Source organism: Gouania willdenowi, chromosome 14, assembly GCF_900634775.1.
Source record: "Gouania willdenowi chromosome 14, fGouWil2.1, whole genome shotgun sequence".
Classification (NCBI taxonomy): Eukaryota; Metazoa; Chordata; class Actinopteri; order Blenniiformes; family Gobiesocidae; genus Gouania; species Gouania willdenowi.
This window is the reverse complement of record NC_041057.1, coordinates 12,199,461-12,222,694: the sequence shown is the minus strand read 5'-3', so window position 1 is coordinate 12,222,694 and position 23,234 is coordinate 12,199,461. Positions and strand designations below refer to the sequence as shown.

The 23,234-nt window shown below is 37.8% G+C and overlaps 1 protein-coding gene across 1 annotated transcript in view; it reads right to left on the bottom strand.

The window, feature by feature from the left end:
* The window catches only part of LOC114476032 (rap guanine nucleotide exchange factor 6-like), a 124,215-nt gene that overhangs the window by 8,734 nt on the left and 92,247 nt on the right, over window positions 1-23,234 (bottom strand). The window contains exons 9-20 of the mRNA XM_028467274.1: window positions 21,259-21,273; window positions 17,377-17,617; window positions 13,737-13,904; window positions 12,944-13,159; window positions 11,471-11,682; window positions 11,004-11,127; window positions 9,207-9,230; window positions 7,535-7,755; window positions 5,426-5,599; window positions 5,151-5,297; window positions 3,615-3,734; window positions 1,058-1,325 (exon numbers count right to left, since the gene is read on the bottom strand). Coding sequence (XP_028323075.1) covers window positions 1,058-1,325; window positions 3,615-3,734; window positions 5,151-5,297; window positions 5,426-5,599; window positions 7,535-7,755; window positions 9,207-9,230; window positions 11,004-11,127; window positions 11,471-11,682; window positions 12,944-13,159; window positions 13,737-13,904; window positions 17,377-17,617; window positions 21,259-21,273 — 1,930 coding nt within the window. The remainder of the gene's footprint in view (window positions 1-1,057; window positions 1,326-3,614; window positions 3,735-5,150; window positions 5,298-5,425; window positions 5,600-7,534; window positions 7,756-9,206; window positions 9,231-11,003; window positions 11,128-11,470; window positions 11,683-12,943; window positions 13,160-13,736; window positions 13,905-17,376; window positions 17,618-21,258; window positions 21,274-23,234) is intronic.

Genomic DNA, 23,234 nt, shown 5'->3' with positions numbered 1-23,234 from the left:
CACAGAAGGAACGAGAAGAGTGCCTAAACAAAATAGTTTGAGAAACCTATGCAGGGTTTCCATCTTTTGGAATGTTTTGGTGGAAAACATTACATAGTACTAAAAATACCAGTACATTTTAATAGTTTTGAATAATATGTTAAGATTTCATATATTCTGTCTAAATTGTTCCTCCGGAAATCCACCTTGATCACCTGACATGTTTTGACTCTCAACTGCCAGTCTTCATCGGAGGTGTCTGCTGATTACTTTGATGTTTCCTTTGATGTTTGATGTTTCCAGCAAGATTTCCAAGGAAACATTAAAGGTCAAATTAAATGAAAACTTAACATATTATAAAAAAAAAAGACAAAAAGAATCTTGATAGAATTATTATGCGGAAGTCAAGGAATCATCAAAGGGATCATCAAAGGAATCATCAATAAGCACAATATGCAGAGCTATAGCATCACATTTCACTCTCACCTTAAAACAGTCAACTCTTCCCCACCCCTTCCATCTTCCTACCCTGACTCCCTCTTCCCTGTTCCCTTCCCCCTCACCTAGGTGTAACACTGCCCTCTCTTTTTATATTCTCCTGTTTCTTACCCTTCCTTAGGGAGGGCTGGTGATGAACACAATTGTGCAATAAAATAAATTCATTCATTTATTTGCAATAACAAAACATGCATTGCTGTTGTAATATCATGTAGTGTTGACCTTCAACAGCATGTGCAGACATGCAGAAAGGTATCATCAAAGGGATCAGCAGACACCTCTGAAAGTTGAAACATGTCAGGAGATCAAAGTGAATTCCCAGAGGAACAGCTGTCTAAATAAATATAAACATATGACATTTTAACAGATTTTATAGTTTTTTGGGGGGGGGGGTTTTGGTGGGAAACCATCAGTTGTATCTGGCAACACTGAATCCCTTGTCAAAAAATGAGCACATGTTGAATAATACAACCCCACCTCAGGCTAAATGTGTCCTTTGATGTTAACACTCACATTAAACACAATCTATGTGTTTCATTTGTCTATCTATGGCTTTACAGCTGAAACTGAAGCTCACTACCTTGTGCTGGGCTGACTGTAATCAGCATTTAAGTGTGCGTGTATCGCTGCAGAGCTCTCAGCAATCGCGATGGTGGTCGTGGCAGCTGTCGTTGTGGTGGCGACTGTTGCGGATAAGGTGTTACACGTTCTGCTGCTGCTGTTACAGCGCTCGTCCAGGCCAGGCGCCGGAACAGAGTCCACAGAACAGATGCTGGAGCGGGAGGAGATCTCACTGTGGCTGGAGTCTGACAGGTTGTCTGCTTTACCAGCAGGTAGCAGGGAATAACCTGGAATAAACACAACACACAGACACATTAGTAAACAGATTAGCTGAAAATTTTTAGGAAAAGAAAAAATGGAAATGATGAAAAAAACAAAAAAGTTTAAAAATACAATGTTTCATGTCGATAAATGTTATCTCATTATCAATATTTGAGGAAATAATGTTTAAAACCTGCTCATAAATAGCCCTGCAACATAAGGCTGACACTTCTCATCAAAGGAAAACAAACTGAAGCTGCTGTTGTTGATGCACTAAAGAATAACACATACATCCAATGTCTACATTTAATCCTTAGAAGTTTTCCCTGCCTCTAAAAAGTGATGGTGACAAATACATTAGGCCATATAATAACAAATAAAGGAGAAAAATATTTCCTATCCCATGGATTTTTGTGATGTTTTCTTATCTTGACTACTCAGGGTTGTCTTTTGATCGAGAGGTTGGGGGTTCGATCCCAGTCTATACCCTTCTATGTGTCAAACCCTAAATTGCTCCCAGTGGTCGACTAGTGCCTTGCATGACAGCTCAGTCCCATCGGTGGGTGAATGGGCTGATACTGGAAAGCGCTTTGAGACTACTTCAGTCTGGGCATAAAGCGCTGTATAAATGAAGTCTATTTACTATTAAAAAAAATCTCTGTGCTTGATACAACGTTGCATGTGTTTTGTTTTGTTAATGCTTTGTTTTCACTGTGCCTATAACACTAGTACTGACGCTGTGAAATATTACTTATTTCATAATCTCTGTGTGTTACCAGTCATCTTTGTGGTGACATTGGTACAGTTGTCTTTTATAATACTTGTTTTCATCTGTTTTATATTTATGTGCTTTGATCTTGTGTATACTAATTGTGTCATTGCTTTTAAAATTGACTCCTGAGTCTGAAACAAAGAAGGATGATGACGACGATGAAGATGATGACATTTTTCAGGGTTTGATTTGATTCAAAAGTATTTCCATTTCACTGCTGATAAAGTTTTTTTTTTTTTTTTCCTTTCCTTATTTCTCTTCGTTTCCTGCCCTGATGTGGTGTTTAGTGGTCGTCACATATTCTAATCATCTGTGTGCGAATAAGTAGAGCTATGGAGGTTAAAGAGTAACTAAACCCCTCCTTTCTGCTGAGCTGCCACTCGAAGGGAACTTAAAAAAAATGGACTGTGATTGGAGGAAACCCTCCTCCCTCCTCTCAGCTTTTATATGAGGGGCGGGGCCAACAGTGAAAGTGATGATGCAGGAGAATCTAAAGAATCAGTTTCAGCAAATATCAAAATTAAATTGTAAAAGCCAGCGTTCAACCCTAAAAGGCCAGTAACTGACATTTTACAACAACATGCGAAAATTAAAATACTTTGACTAAAATGTGAAGAGTTGAACTAGGATTAATAAACAGCACTACTTAAAACCCAAATACATATAGAATCAGCAGAAAAAAGTGGGCTTGTGGTTTAGATACTCTTTAAGAACCTCTGATGCAACTAGATTTCTCTTCTCTTATAGAAAATATGAGGTATTTTGGAGAATATTTCTGTATGAGGCCCATTGTGTGGAAAACACAGTGAATGTTACACTGGGGATCACACTGAGAACTTTATCCAAAAAAGGCTGCACAACAAAACAAGAACGCACTGAAATGTTGAACGTCAGCACAGCATTAACATAGAATAGACCTACAAAAAACAATGTCAGGCTAACAGAGAGCTTAGCTTTTCCCTTTCACTCAGAATAGAATCACTTTCTTATCTGTGGCACATAAGGTTCTAATCTCCAAAGTCTCAGGAACTCTTTGGTGTGTTACACGGTTCTTCTCTGCTGCGAGAGTCTCTGCACAGCCAGAGAAAAGGATTTGGGCTCAGGGACCTCCTGCCTTTCTGCTCTTCCTCTCCGTGTGTCTGAAGCTCAGCTGAGGAAGACTCTGTCTCTCCTATTTCCTTCCTGTTCTCCACATGACGCTTCTCTCTGGACTGACTTCTTTCTTTCAGGATCCTGAATGGGGACATGAACCTGGTTCTGATTGGGGGCTCGTGCTGTTTGGATGTCAACAACCGGGGCTGAGAAACAGGTCTAAACCGAGACCCAGTACATGTCCCTGTCCTCTTCTCTGCCGAACGTCCTTTTCTGACCCTCTGAGACTTTGCCACATCACAAGATCTTTCCAGAAAACATGCACTTCTTTGAACTGCCTTGGTTTTCTCATCTTCCTTTTCCTCTTCCTGTTTTTGCTCCTGCTCTGTCTCCCTCTCCCTGCTGCTCTCTCTGGTCATCAGAAGGATCCGTTTGTGAAGGAGAGCCCCACCTATGCCGTAGCCCCTCAGGCTGGCCGTGCCCGCCTTTGTGCTGGCGTCACTGGTCAGGGAAGATGAAGATCCAGACAAGTTCATCTGACTGGAATTGTGGGTCTTTGCCACGCCTCCAACTGAAACATCAAAGCAAGAAAGAAACAACATAATATTGTTAATAACTTTTTTTTTGCAGAACCTTTCTCATTTCAAGAGTTCCCAGTAAACCCTGGACAAGATGAGAGGGTTCAGAGTTAAAATGAAGTCCATGACTGACAAATTATCAAACTCACTGTATAAATATTATTATTTGAAGGAGAGAATTCTCCTACAACTTCTTCATTTCCGATATGAGACCAATACTGCAGGCTTTCATATCGACTGATACCGATATTGATCCGATATCAGCATGAATCATACATGCTTTTTTTTTCTCCCTAATAAAAAATTATACTTACTTATTTTGTAGTGTATTTTGTAGTTAGAAAAGGTTTGATCAAGTGATGTTACTCAAACAGAGAACAATAGTCAGCAACAGTAGGTATAAGAAAAACGGACTCATTTGTTATTAACCAATTGATTACATAAATTTTAACCTTAAACATAATATCTACAGTATTCTACAACTGAATAAAATAAATAAAAAAAATTATTTGAAAAATAAATTTGAAAAAAAATCGGAAAATTTGGAAATTTGAATCCGATATTCGTTTTCAGGCTAATATCGGACAGATATCCGATATCGGATCGAGACACTCAAGTTTGGTGTTCAATTATCGTATTACTCAGAATAGTCTTCTTATTGTTTTTGATGTGCGAACTAATAGGGGTGTAAAGATGAATCGATCTAAATCAATTGTTTGATCAATGATTTAGTCAAATTAATCTGAAGTATAAACATTGATATCCATCACCAGTTTACCTTCTTCTTGTATTTTTTTGTTAAAACACCAAAGGGTAGTTGGCAAGAAAAAATGTTTTTCAAATCATTTTTTTTTCATAAAATTCTCAAAATGTATCAACATTGTTTTTATTCTCTAATGTGAGAAAAATCGCAAAAACAAATCAATATTGTCTTGTGGCAGGCTTTGTGACATTGGCCAATATTGAATAGTTGTTCTGATAATCGATATTGTATCGTATCAGAATGAAACAGGTGATTTACACCCCCTACTAACTTTATAGCACTACAAATGGACCTAATGTTTTATTTCCTTTTTATTCTTCTATGATTTGAAGATTGACTCAAGTACACATCAATATTGGCCATGATGGTCTAAACTACAGCAGCCCGTGGTAATAATCTAAAATACAGAGGAATGTAAATGGTTCAACTCTGCTAAAAACAAATGACTTCATAAAACCACTTGGTTATATTATCAATCTTTTGATCTGCCACAATAATGTAGTTAATTTAAGTTGAGGGCTTTCCAGCTATTTCTGGGTGACATTAAAAAATCTCTTGTAAAACATCCAACATTCTGAGCTTTAGAGCTGCGCCTGGTGTTTGACAAGCCGTCTCCCTGGTGATGGAGGTGCAGAAGGTAACAGACCTTTGCGTGGGGAGCCCTGAGGTGACACTGTGGGGCTAGAGTGAAGAGAGGACACAGAGGAGATGATGTCGTCAGACGGCCTCTTTGAGCTCCACTCGTCTGATGAGCTCACCGGGGGCTTCTTCACCACCTGTGGAGAGTTGGAGTCTGTGGGGAGTGACGGAGAAATCAAAAGCAGGTGACTTGGTTATAGAAAATGTAACGAAAGCACGGGACACAGATGTGAGCTTTTTACATGAATATACAACATGATTAGAACAAAGACTGGGCCTCACTCAGTGTTCCAATGTCCTTTGCCGTGCTTTTCTTTCTCAGCGGGTTCAGTGGAACCTGGACCTGAAGAACCTGTGACACCCTGTTTTGAGTTTTCCCCGAAGGCAGAGCTGATCTCAGAGAAACCGGAGACATTTCCGACTTCGTGGATCGCCTCTCGCTCAACGTCTTTGACACTACGACATAAAATAACGTATTAAACAACCTCATGATCCAAAAGATGTAAATCAACATTGGTTCAATGAAAACTATTGTAAACATCTGGATTTCCAAGGATCGTAAATATTTCCTATTTTTCCTACAACATACATATTTTTAGAGCGTATGATTTAAACTGATCAAAGATGTTCAACAAAAACACTGAAACTCTTCTTCAGAGACCACTGGAGCGCAAACTCTTCATTTTCCAGCTGTAACATAGCCTTAATACCCACCAAGCAAAAATGGATGGTTTAAGATAGTTACTGTATTTATATATTTATTACATACATGTTTTTTTTTTTTATTTCTAAACGTTTCCATAAACCAACAAATCATTTCCCATTGTCACATTAACTGATTAACCTTCTAAAGTCTAATGCAGAGGAGTTGGGTTGGGTAAAAAATTATCAATTTTCAAAGACTTTTCATGTATTTCAATGTTAATTGCATAATAATTTGTGAACTGGTTGAAGCCAACAAAACAAACATTAGGTCTTTATGTTCTTTAGCAACACGTTTTTAAATATTTTAAGGACCACAAAAAATGCAAGAAGGAAATTGGATCACATGGTAACAGGAAGAAGTGGAAACATAACATAAACATTAATAAAATAAAATTAAAATAACAATAATATAAACATTACTACAATAATGTAATACAAAATTAGGAAGTTATAATTAAACATATATTTCAGGCTTTAGTTTTCTTACTGTGACTGTAGCTGCTAAAATGTTAGTATGATATAAATATATACAAATACATATATATACATATATCACTGCAGTAACTGATTGGGATAGTGTTTATTAATATTATAATCATAGCATAGTATGGTGCTAATAATATACTAATAGAAACAAAAGTGATAACAATGATTGTGTCAATGATTATAGCTTTGATTATAATATAATTACAATAACAATAAAAATTTAGTAAATAATCTCCATAAATAGCACAAATGGGAGTTGAAGGGATTGAGTACTGATTATCAGTGATGATGGGTATTAGTAATTGTCAGAAAGGAATTCATATAAATGCTATGAACACCAACATAATGTATGTATACTGTATATATGTGTGTAGATTGTGATAATACTGTGTGATATCAAAATGTACTTAAAGGCTTTTCTGTTGTTAATGTTGCTATTTGCATGTTTGTAATGATAAATGAATATGGGGGTAGGTGCCTATAAGCTTCGGCCGACTCCTTTTGAGCTTTTATTAGCTCGTGTTTTGTCAAAAAATATGAATACAAATTGCTCAAACAAACTAAACTAAACTAACTAACCTTGAACATTTTCGTCACAAAGACAAATGCAGGGCCTTTAGATTCATAGACGGGTGGGGGTTAAAATCGATTCTCATAAGAATCGCGATTTTAATCATCCACAATTCTAAATCAATTCATAAACTCCAAAAATTGTTTTTTTTTTTTTTTTGCAAGTCAAACAATACAAGTAGAAACACAAAACAACAACAACAACAACAACAACAACAACAATAGACAAAGTACAGGACGAAAGCAGTTATACAATTATTGTAGTTGCTGAGCTTTTATTTTAGTAATTTTATTTATAATTTTAAGTTATTTCTTGTATAGTAAGTACGTTTTTATGTATTTAGCATGAATAAATGTTACCTTTTGTCTTAAGTTTGCCTTTGTGTGATTACATCATTGGAATCAGTTTATTTAAAATGATCTTATACAAACTGTATTGTTTTGATGCCATAATGTGCCTTAACACACTGTGCATTGTATACATTTTTGAATCGAGAATCGGTTAAATCGAGAATCGGTTTTGAATCGAATTGTGACCCTAAGAATCAGAATAGAACCGTGAGACACCCAAAGATTCAGATCCCTAATAGATAATGATTTTGAGAGGTTGATGGGACGTGTGAAACTCACGCGTGTTGAACGCTGGTTCACACTGCAGAGACATGATCTGGTGTTTCTCCTCGTCGGTCTCCACGGTGAGGTTGGAGAGGTACTGCTTCACCTTTCTGGCCATCTGAGCGTCCTCGTACAGCTTCTTGGCGTTGAGGAGAGAGCTGCGGCGAACCCGCTTCTTGTGGGCGCCGCCCTGTACCTCCAGCATGTTGGAGTTGGTGCTGCCCTGACTCAACGACCTGATGGAGAGGAACGGCGTCGGAGAAGGAGGAAAAATGGAGGACGAAATTAAAGCATAAGGAAGATAAAGGAAGCGAGGAAAAGTAGGCATGAATACAGAAGAAAGGGGGACATGATAAACAGCCATTAGTACGATTAGCTTCAGGACATGAACTACTTTCCTGCCACATATGATTATGTGGTATTAAGTTAACACGAGAACATCTGAGTTTGTTGGCGGGGTGGGCGTAGTTTGAAAAACAGGACCATGCACTGACAGGGAGGCAGCGCTACCTGGTGTGTCATGCTATCACACTACAGAGGAGCACAACATTCTGTTAGATGGAGGCAAAAAGGGTTAAGATATACAGTAGAAGCACATTTTATTTTGATATGGGGAATTAAACGGCATGATGCATTTACAGACAACTGGGTCAAATAGTAGCTTAACACACTCCTCTGATTTGCTTTTAGCTTTGCTCTGGAGGTTAAGATCATTATTACTTAAAAATTTGAACCCTATCGTGAGAGAAACACACAAAATGTATGAAATCATCTGATTATATTAGAATATGGTTTCAAACATTACCGTAGCCTGCGTGGCAATACATGATTTATCTTTGTTTTTGGTAACTAAAGTTTATCATTTATTGACAGAATATGATTATGAATTCTTGATTATTGGAGAGAAAATGGACTTCTTTTCTGTTCTTCATTTTCTCTCTCTCTCTATCATTGATGCATTTATGCATCGTGGCTGTTTCTGTAGTCCCTTACTTTTCTGTACCCCCTGCCAATAATAAACAGATTTAGACCTTTTTGTGTATTTTAGGCTGATTGATGGTTGTTTTTTCACTTCAAATAAATGGCCACTACAGTATGTCTGAGTTTGATCTCACGTAACAGCTGTATTTCATTTGGTAGCTTGAACTACAAATATTTAGCCAAATAATAAAACATACAACATTTATTTTTAAATCCTTATAAATAACATATTTGTTACCCTTACTTTGACTACGCACCAATATGTAGTGTTTAAAAATGCACCGCCACATAAGGTGAAATAAAATGTTGACATTTCCTCCTTTACCTTATAGATGATGGTATATATTATTATGAATCTTTTCATCTGATTACCGTAAATGTCACTGTAATCATCTAAATTACAATGCACGTCTACTGTGCATTTGCTTGATGCTACTTAATGACATCATTAGTGTTAATCAAAGCTACTATATGACTCACAGACACAATAATGACCATTAAAGACTATGAATGGCCAAATGATGGACTGGAGGCTCAGGTAAACAGGCACTGCAAACCAAAAGATTAACCACGAGCAGCACAGGCAGACACGGTCCAGGCAGACATGCAGAGGTGATGGCAGTGAGGGGGATGCAGGGTGAGCTGAATTCTCAGCCGGGTTCAGAACAGAACCAGGCTAAAACCGGTAACCATAGGACAAACTTACCCTAAACTCTTCCACCTCTTCTTCCTGCAAGCAAGAGGCGTGAAGATTGAAGCGTGACTTAAAAGACCAATGCCAAAGATTGGAGGAAGGGGGGACAAGACTATGTTGAGGTCATGCTAGCACAAACAAACAGGAGATGACTGAAGATGGGAGGACGCCAGACATCGCACATGTCCCCATATCAACCTGAAGAGGGCGTGGCCTGCTTTCTTACACTGGTGTGACCACAGGCTGCTGTCATTAGCATCAGCTAACTGAGCAGCTGTGTGATAAAGGAAAATACTATCCTATAATGGAGTATAAATCCCACAATAAGTACCTAAGTTTGGTTGTATCTGTGTGACTTCCTTTTATTGAAATGTGTATACAATGATGATAATTTATTATTCAACAATAGTAAACCAAACAGACAAATGCACATGTTTTACACGTTACTACTTCAAGGCTTAAATTGCAGTTACTGTCCTTAACTGTTCTTCAACACAGTTTTAAATTGACAAATCAATTTAAATAGAATTTCCTTTGAATGGCCTGATATCGATCCATAGAATCAATATTGTTTAATCTGTGTGTAATGTATGGCTGTGGCCTCAATTCTTAATGTAAAGATGACTATTTTTTACACTGCACCCAATTAGAGTTACTTTAGTATTTACATCATTAGATGTCTTCCATATTCAAGCAAAATTAATACATTTTGGGAAATCTGAATTAATGCCCAGCTCTAAATTTGAGTAAAGCTGGACTGTACTTTATTTAATAAAAACAAGCACAGTGAGGCTCATTTAGGTAGTAAGTGCTTTTTCTCCTTTGGTTTTTGGCAGTGAATGGCAGATTATGCACAAATAATCATATTGCACCTTAACAGACTTGACCGTTGCTAAGTAGCCGTAGACTAACAATGTTAGAATAAGTGCTTTTTAATAGTCATGACAATAAATAAATAAGTCAGACATTTTTTTAGAGGCTCACAGTTCTTTGCTAGAAAACACAAGAGCTTTTACTTTGAAGGAATTTTACATATAAGGAAGAGCCTTGACCCACGTTTAACAATATGAGGGGATCAATTGTTTTAATTTAACTTTATTTTATTCCTTCATCCTCAGTTTTCCTAAATGTGCATCCCTGCATCATATCGCTAAAAACCTTTAAATATTCGTAGGTGTTTTGTGTTCTTTTCCCTCCCACATCTACAGTCTGCAGTGTAAGGGTTGTCTCTGTAGGGGGCAGTCATGCACCGCAGCAGTGAGACACTGTGGCAAACACATATAAACTGTGTGACATAAACTACACACACTGGCAGGCATCAATTCCACATCCACCTCCAATCAATCTGTGTTGTCACATGGTTACAGTTCATCAATCTTTAACAGAGACACGACCTGGAAACTCGAAATGAACTGGGATTGATTGAAGCAGACCTCCGGTGTGTGTTTGATCCTGTGGGTGAAGAATCTAGAATAGATGTTGATGGGCCCTTTTTGCCAACATTTATCTCTACTCAACACCAACAGCAGTCTGTTTAGCTAGTCTTGGGGTTCCTCTTCCCTTTTTTCTAAAGTGTCAGAGCTGAAAGGAAACAAACTAAAAGGAAGTCATTTTGTACAACTTTCTAAACCCCCGCGTACTAGTTTACTACATGTCGTCTCATATATCTACATATTACACTTCACACCCCCTGATATAATTCCTTCCAAAATTACAAAAAGTTGCCAAAATTTATCTTTTTTGATCTAAAGAAAAGGTTTTGGGGACTTATTACTATTTTGTGTGAAGTGTGAGTTCAAAACAACCAACCTCTGTCTGAACATGAGGGCAGGATCCATGTTGGCAGAGGTCATCCGCACCACATGTCTGATCTCCTTAGCAATCATCCTGAGTTTCTCAAAGTTCACAAGGCCATCAACACTAGAGTCATTGCCTGAAAACAATCAAAGAAAAGAGTGAATCACAGAAGATCAGAGTCTCATCAGTCGTCATTAATGTAGAGAAAACCAGTGATGACTAATGATGAGACCCATTTGTTTTACTTGTGCATCAAAAAAACACCTTTGTATTATTTTTCGTCAGGCAGAGGAACTTGTGTTTTTATTTCTTGCACATTAATGCATTTTAAGTCACATGATATTTTTTTGCTGACTCAGACCCTGTATTAGTGAAACCATTAGCAGAAGTAGAGCCTGAACTCGGTCATGTACATTGTCATGAAAAAACTCCAAGTCACTATTCAATCAGCAAGAACTGTGCTCCAGTAGGTCTTGTACCTTCATGTAGGAATGTGAGGTCTTTCTTCACCACTGGGAACAATGGGATGATGGGTGGCTGCATGCTCTGGCTGCTCAGCACATTGCGGTACTTGGCCATGTTTCTGGACGGGTCGAACACGTCCTGAAGGTCCCCGAACAGCTTCTCGTACTTGCTGGGCAATTTTTCCCATGAGCTCCGAAGTCGGGCCACCGGTGCCAGATTTAGCCCGCTGGGCGAGAGAGCAAAGGATGCAAAGAAGGAGAGAGAGATGGAGAAAGAAAAAATAAGAAGTGACCTTTTTTTTCCACCAACAGTTAGACTATGATGAATCTTATTTTTAAGCCTAAACATGACTGATATGCAATTACAGAACTCTCTTCCGGTCAGACTGCCCTAAGCAGGGCAAAAACCATAGTACACTGATAGCACCCACCAAGGTCTCTGCCTGAGGAGACTCCGCTATGTTATGACTACCGCTATCAGCAAAAAACACACAACACTGAACAGCAGCAGATTCACTGAGGCACACACACTGAAAGCTTGTTTACCTTCGAATCCCAGACCGGTGTGTTTCCAAAACTCTTTGACATATTAAACCCTGTGACCGCATCTGACCAGCAACCCTAAAGTTTGACTCAGTCTTATTCATTCAAACTGCCACAACACTGACCCACATACGTGGGAAACACGCTGGACTTCGTTGTCACTAGAAATGGCGGCTTGGATCTGGTCATCCATCCAGTGTTTGATCCCCTAGCTGGTCCAAACCTCCATTGAGCAGATTTGCTTCAAATCAGGCATCAGCTCCGTAAACATGCCTTACTCCAAGTCCCTCGCTGTTTCAAGAGATTTCCGCAAACAGGGATGATTCTCTGCCCAGGTAAATCTCCCGGGAATGTTAGGAATTTATACTCATAGTTCTGGCGGAAGTTGGCTTAGTGGAAATGCGCCTATAGAAGGCTCCTTTTTCTTGACTGAAGTGACAAATATTTCATTACCTAGCAAAAATCCTGATAACTAACCTCTTCATTCACTCAGGTGTGTCAAACTTTGAAAAAAGGATCTATTTCCACTGCCTTTGTCTTTCAGTAAAGTACAATCTTAACAGTTACCTTAGGCCGTCACCAACAAGCGCCATTTAATAAAGGTTAGGGGTTAAGGTTAACCCTAAATCTCCCAAAACAACAGCTGAAATGTGTCTTCCAATTTACAGCCATCAGGTGACAAACCACAAAGGCCAGATAACAAACAAGTACAACTGCTGCTTTCGGGTGCGTGTATTAAACGCTGTCGGCCAACAGAGACAGATGCAGTGGAGTTTTGGCCTGAGCAGCTGCTGAACCTCGTTTGGTACAAAAGCTTTCAGTGGAGATGAAACACATTCTAGTTGCGATCAGAGGACCTTTGATGCAGTATTGATGTTGCACAGCAGCGAACACAGAATAATGTGATAAAAGCTTTTATCATTGCAAGTAAAATGTAAGGCCCACCTAATAATGGCAAACATGGAGTTGAAATTCTTGCACTCTCTGCATTGTAGAGCGATCTTGATGAAGTGCTTAATGGTTTTCATCCTCTTCAAGGCATTGGGTTCTCTCAGGATCTCTGTGGCAACCCAGAAGGTTTCCTGGTTTATCACCTCCTCAAACTGTTTCAGATTGCTGCTTCCGACAGAGGAATCGAGCTTAAACAGGTCATCCACATACCTGGAGACAAAGCAAAAGCAGTTTGAAAAACAAAGAAATTCCCTAAAAGACGCAAAAATAAAAAATAAAAATTTAATAAATCTTATAATTTATTTATTAATTCATTCATTTTCTGACCCGCTTGCTCCTTTTTTCAGGGTTGCAGGGGTATGCTGGTGCCTATCTGCAGGTCCCATTGGGCGTTAGGCAGCAAATAAATGTATTTATTATTAATTAATTTAGAATATTTAATTTATTGTCTCGTTCCTAAAGTATTTCAACCAGGTATTGCCAAGTTCGGTATGTTAAAACGATTATCCGGAGGATGAAAAGAGAGACAGAAAATTCAAGAGTCTCAATGTCCCGCCCTAAACAGCTCCACTTCCTCCCCCTGTCTCTGCCAATCTACCAGAAGCCATGCCTCTACTTTTATGCAAGTTAAATTAAATGTACATACAATTCAATAAAAAACTTCAATAAAATATAAAATAAAAATCACATGCTACTCTACTGGTTTTAAATGTTTCACTATTTCTCAAGCATTTTGGTGTTCATCTCCTAAACTTTTAAATTAATCTGTACTCGTGTGATGACGTACTCTGTTGACTCGATGTTTCTAAAGAGCTCAAAGTCTCTCATGGAAAGCTGGGCTGCAACCTCCATGGTGCTGAGCTGCAGCAATGAGATCTGACTTTCTCTGAGGAGATCCTGAGCGTCCTCATCGGAACACAGTGTCTCCGTCTCCATGTTGTTCTTTAAGTAGTACCTGCAAGAAGGAGAAAAGACACAGGTAAAAGATTTGGAACAAAACGACACTATCAATCTCACTGCATGCGCACAGCACAGAAGATGAGATGCCTAAACCTCCTGCAAGTCTGTGCACCTAAATCTGTTAGAGAAGTCATTTGAAGCCGGCAGGGGAAGTAGTGACAGGTCCTACTACACTGATGGGACTGATAGACTGCAGCAATATTTCACTTTAAAGAAGCAGAGGGAGAAACTGGGGACGCACAGCAAAGCAATAGTAAAAAAAACTGCTGGGACGAGATGAAAGCGTAAAGAAAAGCAGTTTTTCTCCAACAGCGACTGGGGAGCGCTAGCCATTTCTCTTTTTATGTGCCTATGTCGTTTCTAAATCCGCCCCCTTCCTTTCCACACTAATAGAGATGTAACGTAGTCATCTAGAAAAGCAGGAGCATTAAAGCCCTGAGTGGGCAGAGGCATTGGTGTAATATCCTAAATGCTTCTTCACTATGCAGGAAGAAGAACACGCAAAGGCCGCAGGGACCAAAGTCAATCTTTATTTAGGTTAAATGTGCTTTCCTCCCCAATGGAGATCCAAACATCAGTATGTGATACAGAGGTAGGAACAAAATACGGAGGCAGATCTACATCATTTAGTCAATTTAGATACAATACAAGAACAAATGGATTTCAACGAGAATTGGAAGCAAGGAAGAAAAAGAAACATATCTCTGTCTGTCTGTCGGTGTGTGTGTGTGTGGCTCAAATATCTCTGCGGATCAGGCTCAAATTGACCTGAGACTGTCAACATGGCTGCTGCTTGGTTCAAATGTGTGCAACATCAGATTTGTTTGGACTGCAATAATACCGTTGATAAATTATTTCATAAAATTGTCCACTGCCACCGGAGCGGAGCCACGAGTCACATGTGCGCCAGCGCCAAACGCTGGAGAGCCCACCCCCACCTCCTGGTTTTGAGCGGAGCAGCGATCCGCTGAGTGTGTAAACCCTTAATTCAGAATTAAGGGTTTACAAGGTCAGTTTAAAGATGATTTAACTTTTATTCTGAATTAAAGAGGAATTAAAGCTCCCATGTAAACGTGAGTGTCTCAAAGTTTTTCTCCAGGCATAACTTCATGCTGGTGTGCTGCTTTTTCCCAATTTATTCATTTAAATATATTAAAACACAATAGTTATCACTCTACACATTTCACAACAAACCTAAATGTCCCTGATATCCCACCTTCAAACACAACCTCATTTGGCCATCCATAAAAAAGCTACTTAACCTCCCACTTTTCTACAGCAATACATACTTCCTACGGGCACTGCACTAGTAATATATAACAATATATGCATTATGGCATATTTTTAAGATGGAGGTCCTAAACATAAATCCTATCCCATCCTTAAACTTTTACAGTTTGATGCGTTCATTCCCAGGTTTATTTTAATATACGTTATCCATAAAAATCAATGACTGTACCTAGAGTACGTCTGAAGGCAAAATTAAGCTAAATTTGTAAAACCTGCCTTTATATAATATTTCATCACAGGTAGAGGACAAACGCTTCATTAGAGTCATTTTCTGTGTCAGAATAGTGCAGGGTTTTTCAACCTTGGGGTCGTTTGGAAATAAAATTGGGTCACCTGAAATGTCTAGCGATAATAAAATGAAATAAATACTTTGCCTATTGTATTTTTTATTTTATTTTATTTTTTTAATTTATTCTGCACAATTAAAAAATCAATAAATAATGTCACAGAAAAAGATACAGCGTAGGAAGAGGCAGAAAGCTCTAGCCTAGTCACGACAAGGAAAAGGTTGGGAGCAACTGGAATAATGGCAACAGGACAGCGTTTATAAATGTTTAAAACTACAAATAACAAAGTAGACTGTAAATGCAGATAGTTTAGCTAAACAAACCAGCCTGCATTTGTATGTACAGCATATGTTTTAACAGCCTGAGTCAGGCCTGCTCCTTATCTTGACCTTTTGTGTACCAGAGCGAGAGTGAGAGAGGACAAATGGACAACGAGAAGCTGGTGAAAATATGTTTCTCTCTTTATGAATACTGCTGCAAATGATAGTGAACAGAGTCAATGTGGTCCACCTGCTGACAGTCTAAAATGTGCATGTAAGTACTGCTAAGCCTACGACTGATGACTGAGATAACATGACTGTGCAGAGGAAGACGATTATATCTGTATCTTTGTATGTGGCGGCGTATGCATGAATAATTTCAGCCTAGCGTGGTGGCTGTCTGCAGAGGGAGGTCTCCGCCCCTGACTGAAGATTAAAAATGGATGATTTGGGAAGTGAGCAGCAGAAAACCCAATGAGATAAGGAGAGAGAGAGTAAAGTGTGAGAGGCAGATGTCACAAGGTTTTTTTTTGTGTCATTGCCCAATTAACCGTTTTTTTTAATCGTTACCTTAGAACTAAAAAGTCTACACACTTGAGGAAAAGTTAAATATAACAAAAGCTTTGTGATTCTGATTGTAATTCTGACATTAAATGTGTTCAGTGTTTCTGCTTAAATAAGACACATTTCAAAAGTGTGATCTGCTCATAGTAGCAACAACAAATGTCTGCAGGACGACTGTTGAGAGTTTCTCTTATACCACTCAACCAAAAGGCAATATTTGTTCACTTAAGTAGTGGATTTATTGTGAGGGCTATCATTTTCTAAAGCGCATTTACTCCATTTAGGTCAAAATTCAGCACTACAACTCTATCTAAAAGAGAAGGACGGTAATTTGAGGATAAAGGTAGTTAGATCTTATTAAAAGTAGACTCTGACATTTACAGGTGAATAAAAAAAGAACGTTTTCTTTCAAATATTGAACTGATTTCAATGACTATCACATTTTTGATTAAATGATTTTGATTAAAAATTTATTTATGTGCAAGATAACAATAATAGAGCTTTATAAAGGAAACAGTAACCGTGATAAGAAGGAAGTAAAAACACTTCTATGCAACCGTCTATGGGAGTCCACATCCCACAATGCAATGCACAAAACGTTTCAGATACTAGTATAGAAATAATATAATAAGATAATAATAACTAATTTAATAAGTAATAGTAATACTAAGAGAGTGTTTACAGTGGAGATCAAAACAAACTTTTAAGCAACATATTCAACTTTTTACTGTAAATATGTTCAATTTATTGATCTATGAGGCCTACACTATGTCTATCTGATAAGTTAGTTTTTGTACCATCGGCAGCTTCAAACTTTATATCTGTCAAACATCCATTAAAACGTTAATCTTTTTAAATATACCACATTTACACTTATGCTGCAAAAAAGTTCTCGATTTCCAACAGGAGAACAAATCTCTGAGTCCTTGTTAAAAGACCACCATGCATCTCCAATTGGGACATGTGACTTGTTAGACATAGTTCACATAGACTATGAAGTACAAAAAAAAAGTATTTGAATCCCATATCATGAAATGAGAAACATGTCGTGTATGTATTTTCCTACCTGCCGTTGAGCTGAATCCGATCTGCCAGTTTGGAGAGCTGGTCGGGGAGACGCCGCTGTTTGATGACTCCCTCGGCACTTACAGACACCTCGCACAGGGAGTAGGTTTCTGGTGACGCCAGGAGGCCAAACTCATTGACGGTGTGCGTGACTACATCTTTGGCTGTGGTGTCCTTGCTGATGATTATGTAGCAGCTTTGCTGGTCAGCCTTGAACACTCGAATAACCTGGTCAGGGATGTCTGAGGACAAGAAATAAACGGCATGAGACTGTGCCGATAGCGTAAGAAATACCTGCAAGTGGAAAAACAGAAATCTTTATGCTGCCATAACTGTGTAGTGAGTGAATAACGTCCATCCTTTGAGATTTATTAAAGTAAAAATGCATTGCAATTGAAGCAATTGTTTTTAATCTTTTTTTAAAGGAAGATGCTGAACTTCTTCATCAATTTCAAATCTAGCCTCAGTCGAACTCACTCTGATGCTGTTACTTTCATGGCTTTCCTGCTTTTAGCCCAATGGCATCACTTCCTGCCTGATTCATCCCATCATGAGATAAGCATTTAATGGAGGCTTTTAAACCTCTAAATGCAGCTTTAAACATCACCTCCCACAATCATTCTATATGTTCAATTGAACGAGGCAAAGATAGATAAAAGCACCGAGGCTGTTGCTGCTGCTGCTGAAGCTGAGGCAGATACATGCGACAACACTGCGTGATGCGTGTTAAATAATGAAAATGTTCCCTGTGAGTGAAATACTCTATTAGAGATCCTGTGTTTGAGTAAGAAAGAGGGCACGGCCCATTAGCCACAGGCAGCTGAGGAGCTTTACAAGGATGAGTTATGAACGCTGCACAGGGGACGAGAGGGAGAGTGAGGCCAGACACGTAAATGAAGCTGTCACACTGCTGCTGCTGCTGCTGCTGCTGCAGACAGCGTGCAATCTGTCTACAGCTTTGGTTTTATTGCAAAGAGCTCAGCTCGATCTTTAGGAGTGGAAAACATGTGAAACAAGGTCAGGTGTGTTCTGCATTATTTCAGAGGGTTCATTGGCTAGGCTAATACTGGGTTACTGCTAATGCTAAATTAATGGTAATTCTTAGCTATTGCTAATCTAATGTTAATGCTAATGCTAAATTTAGGTGAGAATAATGCTAATGTTAGGATAATGCCAAGTTAATGCTAGGTTAATGCTTAGCGTATGCTAATGCTAAGTTAATGCTAATGCCAAGATAGTGCTAGGTTAATGCTTAGCATATGTTAATGCTAAGCTAATGGTAGGATCATGCTAAATTAATGTTAATGCTAGGTTAATGCTTAACGTATGGTAATGCTAAGCTAATGCTAGGCTCATGCTAAATTAATGGTCATGCTAAATTAATGCTAATGCTAAGTTAACGCTAATCCTTCGCTATTGCTAATCTAATGTTAATGGTCATACTAAGTTTATGCTAGGCTAATGTTAATGTTAGGCTAATGCCAAGCTACTGCTAGGCTAATGATAAGCTAATGCCAAGCTAATGCTAGGTTAATGATTAGCTCATGCTAATGCTAAGTTAATGTCAATACTAGGCTAATGTTAGGCTAATGCTAAGTTAATGTCAATACTAGGCTAATGTTAACTAATGTTAGGCTAATGCTAAGTTAATGCTAGGTTAATGCTAATACTAGGCTAAGGCTATTGCTTGGCTAATGTTGATGTTAGGCTTATGCTAATGCACGGTTTTGTTGTGATAGTTTTTGGGATATCCATTGTTGCTAGTTTGCTAAGTGATATTGTTATTGTATTAAATCTATACAAAAATACCACGTTAATATTACCTGAATTTTAGGGTTTAAATTTACACATCACCAATCATTTGAAAATATAGATCAAACCTAACTCTTCAATAGCTTCAACTTTAAAAATAAATAAATAAAAAAATTACAAATTAATATCAATTTGGTAGACAAAGCTAATCAGTCATATCATTGCAACTTGCAATGTGACTTTATAGCTTCTTAGCTAACAAAGTACATCACATTTACAATCTTTTTAATGATTTGACAGTATAAAAGAAAAATTCTTGCTAAATCTGGCTATTGTTTAGTTAAAGGGGAGGTCACATTGTAAATAATATTCTGAGTTTATCATTCCTGTCTGTTGCAATAAACAGTGGATTTTTAAATAGTTTTATTGATCATTAGCGAAGCACTTTGATTCCATTTTTTTGTTCGAAAAATAAATGTAAATAAAGTCCCAGTGATTGATTTAGTGACCGATGGTTTCTAGAACGAGGCCATATTTCTATCGTCAGCTGTTCTAACAGATGGATGACCTCTTCTAAGCTTATTGATTTGATCACATTATACTTCCCTCTGTAAAGATTACTGATACGTAATAAAATGAAGAACACTGCATTGCGATTAAACAACCACGTCCCTCTTCTCTTTGTGTGGCTGGAGCATTTGTATTCATATGCACTGCGGTGAAAGCTGTGTATCATTAGTGTCTGCTGTGATTAAAGTGTGGGAAGCCCTTAGATAAATAGCCAGCTATCACATCCGGTGCAGAGCTTATAATCATGTTTAATCCATTGCATGAGCTGTAACCTGTCTCGCACACAGGAGGACGATCACAGCCCACTCAGTCAATCATGTAATCAATTACGGGCTCTAATAAAGTATCACGCACTATTATCAACACAAGAGAATGTACTCTAGTCGTGAACGGAAGCCAATGAGAAGTCAAAATTAAGTAACACGTTTTTGTGACATTTGCAAACACAGCATTAACGCTATAGACTTCCTCCACTTCCTCTGGCACCATGTAGCACGTCAGTCCCCACTTTACTATGAGCCTTTTTATCCAGTTTCTCCAGCATACTGTCAAAAAGAATAAATCATATGTAGGAGCTGAAAAAGAGCAGGGCACGAAGGCAAAATGGGTAGCAAAAAAAGAACTGAGCAACTTTGATATAGCATATAAGCTAAATTAGCTCCTATAATGAGTCCCAACCACTGGACCATGTTCCAGCAACATTTCTTGAAGTGCCATTTAAGGCAGAGGTGGGCAGCTTGTATCACAAAAATGTGTCCGTCGGATCCGAGGGCTATACTATTAACATTTATGACAACATGTGGAATACTGACCAATCGAGCATGAACAAAAAAAATGAACAAAGGGTTTTGTCTGTTTTGTTGCTTTTTTGCGTGTTTTTGTTGTTTTGTGAGGAATGAGTCATTGCGAGCATTTTTGTTGTGATTCTGCCTTTTTAGTCATTTATTTGTATTTTTGGTGTCATTTTGTGTAATATTACTGTTGCTTTCCATATTTTCACTTATGTGCATATTTGTAGCTGTCTTGTGTGTTTTTAGAGTAAATTTGTGTATTTTTGTACAATTTTGTATTTTTTTGGACTAATTTTGTCAATTTTTGCTGCTGTTACATATATTTTACCATCATTTTGTGCATTTTTGGAGTCGTTTTGTGTGTATAGTTGGGGGGCCGCACAATAATAGACCGAGGGCCACATCCTTTATTATTATTATTATTATTACTATTATTTCTGGTTTGTTTTTGCACCATCTGCCAAGTCACATTCCTTGTATTGTTTTAAACTGTACATGACAAATAAAAACTATTCTGATACTGATTTATGGTATAAGGTTTTTTGTTCTCACTACGTGAACTGTGCCAATGCCCTGGATTTGCAATAAAACATATTGCAAAAGTAAAGTCATTGTTGCTTTCTACGATGTTTGGATATAAAATCTTATCTAATCTCATAAAACATAATCAATTGATTTCCATAATTCCTTTGATGTACAAGAAATGGTAGATGTACAAAGATGCAGAGAACATTAGAGGGGGAAGCAGCAGAAGAGGAAGTAATACTTACAGTAGAGTCCCAGCGCTTGGCAAGCAAAGAAGAAAAAAGAAGAGCCGTCATTTTATGATTGAAAACGTGTGTGAAAGCACCAATGAGAGGAAAAAAGTGTTAGAGGAAAAAGCTTATAACAGTAGAGGGAAAAAGGCTTCGGAGTTTTCACAGAAGCCTTCATTTGCTTAATGAAAATCAAAATCAAAAAGGCAGAGTATGACTCAACAAGTCCAACATCTGTTTTAAATCAGCGGGACGGAGCAAAAGAGAAGGAATATTTAAACAAGAATAAAAATATACATATTTTGACTTCTAATTTTCCCCAAAAAAACTACTAATATTAGCTAAACTACTGAAAAATACTGTAAGTATATCATACGGGGCATCTTTTTTTTTTTTTCAAAATGTGACAACACACTTAACAACACATTTTAATTTTCAAAATAATGGTCTAATTAAGAAGACGTCATGCTTGAACCAGAAATGCTTCCTTAAGGCTCGTCTTTTATAGCCCGAACTATGTCCCGACTTCAATATAAAATAGGTTTGGACTGTGATGAAATTTAGCACTTACAGTGCTAGCATTAATATAAAAAGTAAATAGGTAGACATATGAATAACCCTAATGACTAAATAAAGCACTCTTGGAACATAAATCCCTAGAACCCTATTAAAAGCTATAACTTTAAACAAACGCCAAAAAATCCCCAATATCATAACATTGGCAGCATAAAGCGAGAACAAGTAAGCACAGATGCTAACATAGTTAGCATGAACAGCAGTAAGAAGAGATTAGGTGGCTCAAAAACCCATATTCAAGTAATAAACAGCATGACCTTGAAGTGTTACAAGGTCGACGGCATCTGGAAAAGGAGAACGTGTTTAAGCGCGCGTTCTCGTCGAAACTGTTAAAGCCAACGCAAAACATAAGCAATGAAAGAAACTTGATCTAATGGCAGATGATGAATGGGCTCAATGGGTGCGTTGGTAAAACATAACCACATGTGATGTATTGGTCCACTGGCGCAGTCTCACGCGTGTGTGTAGCTCATTGACAAATAGCTGATGAAATAAATCAAGACCATATTCCACTGTTGCCCCTTTTTCCCTTTTACACCTTTACTTTCTCCCTCCTCACGTGTGAACATTTTCTATAGATAAATACGTACAACCTGAACAAGTCGTCAGATGGGAAAAATACAATCAACAACTTTTGCCAGATAATGCAAATGTTGTTTTTTCTGTAGAAACGTACATTTTGCTAAAACCTTTCAAGGTTTCAGTGGCAGTAAAAGACATTGTGCTTCTTCTTTATCACACGTGAGAGTTACTTTCTCTGTTTCAAGGACAAAAAAAAGAGTGCGTTAAATATTCTGTGTTTCAGTAATCTGTGTGAAAACTAAATAACCTTCATATATTGACACTTTGGACATCATTTTTAGTGTAATACTTTATAACATGGGGTCCATCACTGTATAAGTGACTTTTGTCAATAAAGTAGCAATTCTTAACTATCTAAACAGGTCTTGTAATACCGATCAGAAAAATATTAATTTGCTCTCAACATTTAATCTCCTTACTGTAGCGTTACCATTATTGTACAGGCACTTCCTGTTTCATTAACTCTTTAAGTGACCAACTGGACTTATTTACAGTCATTTTTTTTTTTTTTTTTTTTTTCTTTTTTTTTTTATTTTTTTCTTTTTTTTTTTTTTTTTTTTTTTTTTTTTTTTTAGACTTATTTACAGATAACTGCTTTGGGGTTCGTTTGTACTTCGTTTCTGCTTCTGGGTTCGTTTATGCTTCGTTCTTCGTTTGTGCATCAGGGTTCGTTTGTACTTCGTTTCTGCTTTGGGGTTCACTTGTGCTTCGTTTGTTCTTCGGGGTTCACTTGTGCTTCAAGGTTTGCTTATGCTTCATTTACGCTTCACGCTTTGTTCTTTGGGGTTCGTTCGCACTTTGTTTCTTCTTCGTGCTTCGTTTGTGCTTCAGGG